At 40.5% G+C, this 9,043-nt stretch overlaps 1 protein-coding gene across 2 annotated transcripts in view; it reads left to right on the top strand.

The window, feature by feature from the left end:
• The first annotated feature begins 4,937 nt into the window (after positions 1-4,937).
• ror1 (receptor tyrosine kinase-like orphan receptor 1) overlaps positions 4,938-9,043 on the top strand; it is a 114,367-nt gene continuing 110,261 nt past the window's right edge. For both annotated transcript variants that reach the window (XM_067514142.1, XM_067514141.1), the window contains exon 1: positions 4,938-5,351. In XM_067514142.1, the coding sequence (XP_067370243.1) occupies positions 5,246-5,351 (106 nt within the window). In that variant the 5' untranslated portion in view covers positions 4,938-5,245. The remainder of the gene's footprint in view (positions 5,352-9,043) is intronic.

The following is a 9,043-nucleotide window of genomic DNA, read 5'->3' as shown; positions in this document are numbered from 1 at the left end:
TACACTTCCCTCTAAAGGTATTGGATAGTGAGGCCAATTCCTTTATTTTTGCTGTAGCTGAAGCATTTTAGTTTAAGGTCAAAGGATGAATATGAGACAAGAGATCTACATTTTTGCTTTATTTATTTATTTAGATTTGGGTCGGATACACAGCTTGGAAGTTTGCACCATTGGTTTGAACCCACCCATTTTCCATGTGAGCAAAAGCATTGGAACATGACGCGATTGACAGGTGTATTTTGTTGCCCAGGTGTCTTATGGCATTGATTATTCAAACAACAAATAGCACTGAATGTCCACGTTCCGTTTCCAATTTGGGTTTTGCCAGTTCTTAATGCATTTATAGTTAAGAGGTGTAACCAACATGTAAACCAGAGAGTGTCCACGGGTGAATGGCAAAGCTGAGAGAGGATGAAAAATCTATCAAAGCCATTGCACAAATATTTGCCAAAGCCAGTAAGAGCATTTGGAGTGTACCTGGAGAAGAAACAAACCACTGGTGTGCTAAGGAACAGATGACGAATGGGCAGACCAAGCAAAACAGCAGCAGTTGACGACAGAAACACGGTGAGAGCTGTAGAGAAAGACCCTAAAACAAGTGTTAGCGAGATCAGCAACAACCTCCAGAGGGCAGGAGTGAAGGCATCACAATCTGCTGTTCGCAGAAGACTTCCTGAACAAAAGTACAGACGCTACACCAGAAGATGCAAACCACGCGTTATAGCAAAAAGAATAGGAAGGCCAGGCTGGCTTTTGCTAAAAAGTAAAGAGACGAGCCTCAAAAAAACTGATGGACTGATGAGACAAAGTGATGGAAAGGCTAAAGTATAGAGAAAGAAAGAATGTGCTCATGATCCCAAATGCACAAGCTCATCTGTGAAACACAGTGGAGGTAATGACATGGCTTGGACTTGCATGGCTTCTTCTGGGACGGGCTCATTAATCTTCATTGATGATGTAACACATGATGGCAGCCGCGAAATGAACTCGGACGTCTACAGAAACGTTTCGTCTGCCAACATAAAGTAAGATGCAAGCAAACTTATTGGGAGATCGTTCATCATGCAGCGAGATAATGACCCAAGACACACTGTCAAAACAACCACTGAGTTCATCAGGGGCAAGAAGTGGAGACTAAAGAGCTAAAGAGGAGACCGAAGGGTGGAACCCCCCAAAACAAGCAACAACTGAAAGAAGAATTCAAAAGTTTGGTGATGTCAGTTGGTCACGGCAGCACAATGTTAACAGAATCACAATACAAAGAATTCGTTTCTGGGTCTTTACAGTATCCTACTTTCTCAGCATTATGGCTGCGGGTTTGATGAAAGTATGGAACCAATTATTTAGGTTATGTGCCATGAAGGAGCAGCATCTGCTGAAATAATGAAGGGCTCTAGGGGCTCACCTGAAAACACTATTAGGTGGATTGAGTGCCTAATTGAGGTAATACAAATTAGCTGCAACTGATCCTGGGATTTTGGTAGAACGATGAGGGATGACAACCTTCCTTTGTTGAACTTCAACTTGAGGAGAATCTTTTCATTATTTTTAAATGGAGTTATAGATGGTTTTTTTGGGGGGTGGATATCGCAAGTCACACTGAATCTAAACATATTAATCTCCGTTTTAGGACGTGACAAACACTCACTTAGTAAAGAAGTTGCAGCACTTAGGTAGAAAGCAACTACACTTAAAAAGGTCAGTCTTAATTAATTATTTTAGCTGTTGATTGTTAATCTTACTATAGACTGCAGATATATAAAGGACACAATGTACAAAGTGTTTGTTTTGTTTTGTTTTTTTAAACGTGTCCAATCTCAAATTTCCGTCCTTTGTGATGGCATGTTTGACAAAATCCTGGTTTTTGAAGCTGCTAGTAACTAAGTTAGTCATCCAGAAACAGGGAATCTAACACTACCTAGTTAACTACCCAGTCTAACGTTACTCAAGTGTTGTTCTATTGTGAGATACTAGTACTTGTAATTTTACAGGCTACAGTATTTGATAATGTTGGAAGCACATCACACAGTAGCTATATTTTAATGTTACGTCAGACTATGAAATCTTGAAATTGGCAAGTACAATTTAAAAATCCTAAAAAGCTATCACATAAACTTAAATTAATATATTGTTTTATTATTCATCATCACTGTCACACCTCTGCCTGACATGCAACCACTTAAAAGTCCAGGAAGTGTCTTACAATTAAACCTCTATGGTATATAAATTAACCATGTCCTACTAACTTACCTAGACATGTTTAAGACGTAACCAGTTTTTTTTATTATGCTTTTACAAAGCAACAGGACAAGAGAAGTTACAACATTTCTGACCACACAGACTTCTCCCGTCCATTCATCATGCGTCTCTCACTCCAAAAAGAAACAAATGCTTCGGGAGACTCCCCACTTCTATTGCCCATTGTTCCCTGGAACTTAGTTTGTGTTTAATGGAAAGATTAGGATTTGAGACGAAGGGAAAATATAGAGAGAGGCTGTGCGATATCCTATACATGGTTTTGCAGAGTCCAGTGTTTCTTCTTCGGTGGTCTGTAAAACAATGGTCTGTAGCGGAGTAAATGTTTCTGTTTCTCTTGATGCAGGGAGACTATGGTAGTGACCTGGCGAAGTTACCTCCATCGCTTTATTTGCTGTATATTAATATTTAATGCAGTATGTTCCAGAACACACCAAACGGCAGCGGGGTGAAAAAGTGCAACAGGCATTTGAAAGGTAAATGAGTAATTTGAAAGGAAAAAGAGTCTAATTCTGACTCTGTTAGAATTCTATGGGCATCAATGAATCTATGGCAATCGGGCAAACGTGGGGAATAAAGAGAATGTGGTTAGTCCAACATTATGTGTCAGCCATTTATTTATGTGTAAACTGGGACTATCTGCTGAGTAAAGAAAAGTTCTAGAACTTTTAAATGCAAGGAAAATCCGATTAAACACAAATTATGAGTGTTATTAGAGGTTTGGACAAAAAAGAGAGAAAGTTTGGAAAAACACAAACCGAGAAGATGTGGCAGATATTTTTTTTTTTTTAAAGACCATCATTACTCTCATAATTTCATTCTCCTTTATTAATTGAGACACCATTACCAACTTTGTAACAAAGAGCCTCGGGCTGTGGCCAGCGTAGAAAGCCTGAGGGAGCTGCTCTTCAAAGAGACCTTCAGAACCCTGATCCATCCCACTATTAAAGTTAGATGACTCTCACCATGCATGGTTGCAATTTTAATAATCATATCCTACTTTTGGCTAAATGAAGTCGGCCGACATCAAAGACTCAAAATAGGCCCGTGTCAGAAATGATCTTACATCTTGATTGGTGCATGGGTGAGGTCTTCCCCTTCCCAACTTTTTCCACTTCTCTGAGGCTACTTATTACAGAGAAAACCACCTAAAAAACAGCTTTGGTTAACTTAATTTGGCTGCTCAAACAGCAGATTTAAAAGGAAAGTTAAGCTGACACATGGTGCACATCACCTCACACATTTCTCTAAACTATAATCAGTCGTTGCGGCCAATTCCTTTTGGTTAAACAGTTATTTTGTTTAAATTAGCTTTTCCTTTGGTTTATCGCTGAAGCCTAACAGCCCTTTGTTGAAATTTTTGGTGAAATCATTCACAATTCTGCACACGCGGACACACAAACACACACACACACACTTTTTTCTGTGGTTGAAAAGATGCTCACATTCACCAGAAGTAGACACTTAAACCACTTGAAGTGCTTGAAGTTGCTGTTTTAAGAAGTTAACAGTGTACATAACTTAATGTTAGACTCGTTTCACTTACATTGAGAAAAGTAGAATTTAAATGTCTGAAAATGTCCCTTTTTTCAAAGTAACAACCTCTGGCATGAAATAATTATGCTCATCCTGATGTGTAAAGCTGAAGAATTGCAGTCTTTATTTTATTTCAATTGTCTGAATTGACCCCAGCTTTGGTTTTGTTTACAACTTTTGGCAACTATTGCATTGTGCTGTTTTGTATCCCTCAGCCCTCATAATCATCATATTCTTAATTTCTGCAGCCACTCAGGGACAATGCAAAAACAAAAGTGGACATACAATATTCAGAACTATAGGAATTGGACACAGAAGCAAAACCTAGGCTTTTAATCCACTTAACACCCACTTGGACGTGTCCTTGTGCTATCTCGAGGTTTACAGGATGCTTGGACAGTTTTACTTCCAGACTCTGGCTAGCAGCAGCTCTTCAGAGATGACTGTTGATTATCTATGGAGGTAGCAAAGCAAGGTTTTCATAAGGGATCCCCAGGAGTTGGCTGTTGACTTTGTGGGACTGCTGTAGGGCGGGGATATCAGCGGTGAAGCCCCAACATGTGTAGGCAACCTACTACACCCTCTCTCTGATCTTGAGTTCAGAGTAACCCAGTCCTAAGCATTATGAAGAAATTAAAACGTACTTCGCAGAGGATGAGATTGTAGTTTCTTGTAATGAGCAGGGTTAGGTCACAATATAGGAGATGCTAAGGTAACACCATTCTTACCCCCATCCCCAGAAATACTTTGTGTGTACAGAGACAGAATGTGAACAGCCAGAAGTGGGTTAGAGTTATGTAAAAGTTGAGGTTTAGTCATAATACCGTGACTCTGGACTTATAATATTAGTTTCAATGTGTGTGAGCGCTCCAAATGTTTCCTTAGACTGAACTTGGTGTCGCCCACCTCCCCTTCCCTCTGTGCCATGCACGCAGAAAAGGGGGAGATGTGAAGCGAGCTGATGATTTTTTTTTTGTTGTCCTCTCCTTCTGAAGGAAAGGATATGGATTAAATTTAAGGTCATATGTAAACGTACACAAACTAATCCAAACTTTTAAAAGCCACTTTTATGGCTGCAGTTCCCGCAATGAACGCAGGGTGGCGACACATAGCTAATCAGAGCCATGTGGCCACTTTTCTCGGTGAAGTTTGCAGAAAGGATTTCGCTCAGTTGGAGGAAGAGAAGGGAAAAGTGACCTGGGCTCCAACTAAGAGGAACACACAGAATCCAAGAGAGTCAGACACCTTTCTTTCGGATTCACACTCTTTCAACGGAGGGGATTTTTTGGTGCGCTTTAAAAACCGCGAGGGAAACAGCGGACGCGCTATTAAAGACACTGTAATTTGAGTCGGGGGACAGTTTGGAGGGGAGCTCGCAAATTGATAGATATTTTTTTCAGTGAGTGCAGTGGATGTGAAAAGCGGGCGAAGAGTGAAACGCAGAGCCGGAGGAATGTATCCAACTCGGACAGCGGCGTGCCAGCGTCTCTGGAGATGTCCAGCCTGCGCTCTCTGGGTCGCTCTGCTTCTCCAAAGTGTCGTGGACCTGAGCGCGTCTGGTGAGATTTAATGCATATTTTCTTACCTCCGAGTTCATTCCTGTCTGTTCCTACGTCTCCTTCTCTGTCCGTCAGCCCTGACGGACAATCACTGAATGCACTTAACCACGTTTACCTGATTTGCTCAGTAATGTCCATTTAGAATTAGAGAGGTACAGTGTTCAGGCCACTATTTTTCATTCCTGGAGTCATTTAATAAACGTTCTCAAACGCCTAATGTTGAGCCGCCTGCCATCATTCAGCCTCCCGTATCACGTGAATGATCTTTGGTTTTTAGATTATCGCCCTATTGTCATTCTGAAGTCTCTTCACGGGGGGACTTTTCGTCCATTGGCGGACAATATGGGGGGCTCTTAACTAACCAGCTGGAAAGCTATTGTAAGGCAATCACAAACTAAATAAGTTGATTCAGTGGAAAGGCTACACGAAGGTCTTACTGAAAAGGCAAACGGCTACTGCGTTTCAAAAGTCGGAATTTGGGGGGTTTGGCGAGCGCACGTTGCGTGGACAATAATCCAATCTGTGGCCTTTAGGAAACGCTGCCACACTTCGTCTTAATCGATTCAAGCGGAAGAAACCGCATCTCCAATTCCTGCACATTCTGATTGTGTGGCATCTTAAAGAAAGGCCTGGCTTTCTTTAAGATGCCACTGACTTTTTTTGTTGACTGTTATAAGTAGCATTGCATTCACGTCTGATTGACTTGGACGTGAAAGCACCTTGTGGTACTGTCCATGATGGTTTCAGGTACGACCGCTGGTTGTCTATTGGCCTTTTTCTCTCTTGCTCCTAGAAAGAACGAATGCACATTACTCAACCGTGTGAACGAGCTTGAACTTTTTCAAATGGGGCTGCATTATTGAATATGGGTTGGAGTGAAGCTAAACCGCAGCTTCTCCATCTTCTACATATATGGAAATGACTGACTTTGTCTTTTGTCACGTTAGCTGTATAGTTCCACAAAATCCTCATTTCCTCTTATGGAAACTACCAAGCTGCTGAAAAGCCTTAATATGTCATTCTGATGATTTAGAGACTGACTTTTTTTTTAAACTTTCAAATAATCATAGCTTCACTGTAGCCTTAAAAATTATGGACAAGAAAGCGATATCAATACAAATGATTTGTTCTTCCAGTGACCTCCTATTCAATACCAGTGAAGCAGCTGCTTTATATTTTTGTAGATGATAACACTGGATGTTTTGTCTCTTTCTTTCTTTCTTTTTTTTTTTTTCTGTCTAACTGTGATGGGAATGGTCAGAGGGGAACAACAGCTTGGTTCATTTCTAATCAAATGCGAAGAGTGCAGCACCCTGTGATTCACGGCCGTTGAATATAATGTGACCGTATGGTGTAGGAAAAGGAGCAAACCTGATAAAGAAGAAATTCGGACGCACAACTGTCTCTTGCCTTGCTGCTGTCTGCTTTACTTGTCAGAGGCCGGGTTAGTGTCAAGCATGTATAAACCAATAATAAAAACATAGGTGCGTGCATGATTTATGCTTTTACAAGATCTAAAACTAATTGATGGTGTCAAAATAAGTCTGTCCAACTTACACAAGCGCCTCTCACTTTTTGAAAACCTAATGAAGTGCAACATTCTCTCTGCTACTGCGTGCTCACAGAATTATGAATGCTACTGGGTCAAGACGGGAGAAATGGATAGTGACTTTGTAGTTGTGTTTGGTAGATTACTCTAAAACGTGACGGTCCTCAGATTATTCCAGCCCCTACGCTGAAAGCAGTTTAGGCATTGCTATCACTAATAATGTAAATAGGGGATGCAAGATGCAATGAGATTATATTCTTTTAAACGTCGCTTTCATCACAAATCAAGGTTGAGTGGGACTTGTTGTGATGTTTTTACAACAGGAATCTAGCACTTTCTTATTCCAGTCCAGTTAACCTGAAATTAAACCCACACTTTTTTTTCTTTTTTTTTTTTTAAGAAAGGAAACCAGATTTCAAGCGGACACTACAGTGCAAGCAAACGCACCTTTAATTTAAACATAAGCGGGGTGGAGAATGCTTTAACATAGTCAGTGGCATTTCATCTATCAGCCTTTGCTCTTTAGTGCCAAAGTAATAGTCTGTGACATGTTATTAAAAATAAATTGACGACAGTGTTTTCCAACTGTATAAACTGTAAATGTTTCTAAATGTGGGACGTTCACCTCTGAACATAAAAGGTTCTCTGCAGGGCAAAGACTATGTGAAATCTGTTTAGAGTTGCATTAAGCCTTTTACTAACACTCAGGAAGGCCATAAATCACGTTGGCTGCAATTGCCTCGGCACCGTTTTCAACAAGACGCACTGTTGACACTAAAGGCCTTTCACCCCTGGTTTAAAAAAAAAAAATGGTGTGGAGCTTGTCCTGTTCTCCATGCTACTGAGATGACTATCTGTACTGTACGTCTTCTGGTATTTTCTCAAGAGTTGTATTAAGGGAACGTCGTCCTCGTGCGTTCCGTGTTGAATGTAGCAAAATTATCCGCTACATCTTCTTTTCTTTTTTTTTATGTACAGCTATTCTGTTTGTTCATATTTTGATCCTTCAGATGAGCTGGAAAATGTTGGGCTCTGTCGTGGCCTGAGTGCTACATCTCGTTCAGATAGATGACTGTGCTGTGTTTAAAACTCAACTCCCACTCTGCACAGTGCGCCATTCACTCAGGCATCAAGTGGTGTGCATCCCTAAAAGCTTCTGGCAGACAGAAGAATGTGGAAGGCGCTCTATGTGTGAAACAGATGTATAATCTTTTTCTGGAAGGAGGGGAAGATATTTTTTTTTTTTAGTTTTTTTTATTTTTTATTTTTCCGAATTTCCTTTGAGACAGGTTGACTACATTTTGAGTGTGAGAAAAAAGCTGTAAGTCATAGAAATAAATTTCATCAAGGCTTAGTCATATATCATACTCTCCGTCTCTGTTTTATGTCACTGATTTAAAACATCGCTGTGTAAACCACATTCTGCGCTGGCAATTACCTACTTCCCACTTGTTATTTAGCACATGTGTGGCTGTTTTTTTTTTTTTTTTTTTTTTCCCCAGTTGCCATAGGGCAAACTGTTTTGGAGAATAATGTGTGATAATTGCTTAACTGATGCACAGCCAGTTGTGATTTGTGTTGTGCCCTACGTGATTCAGGATTACGTAGGAAAAACACCAAATTGTTTGTGTTTCTTTGTTAGTTGCAGGTAAATGCGGTTGGAGAGATAGAAACCGACCCAGTGTGCACGTGGTAACTGATTCGTGCATAAACCCATGTCTTCTATTTCTGCATTTACAGAATCTATCCAATAACACACACTGTTGTCATTGGGTGACAGATTCCTCGTCTGTGAAAGTCTGTGTCAGAGAGACGGACATCTATTCACACTCACACTCACACTTGCGGGCTATTGAGCATCGCCAGTTCTTCTTAACTGCGTATCTTTGGATTGTGGGAGGAAGCCAGAGTACCTGGAGGACACGCACAAGCACAGGGAGAACATGCAAACTCCACACAAAAAGCCACATCGTCCACCTGCCTCCCACATTTCCTATTATTTGACTTTACATTGTGTTGCATTACTTGCAAACTTGCCCCTTTCATTAGTGTATTTAGACCATAATAGAGGATGTTGTATTACAAGTGAGTAATACAGTGAGTAAATGTAATTAGCCCAGTGTGAATTAAAATAGCATTGCCA

The sequence above is a fragment of the Channa argus genome, chromosome 8 (genome assembly GCF_033026475.1).
Source record: "Channa argus isolate prfri chromosome 8, Channa argus male v1.0, whole genome shotgun sequence".
NCBI classification, from domain to species: domain Eukaryota; kingdom Metazoa; phylum Chordata; class Actinopteri; order Anabantiformes; family Channidae; genus Channa; species Channa argus.
The sequence above is the reverse complement of the archived record's forward strand: the minus strand, read 5'-3'. Positions and strand labels throughout refer to the sequence as shown.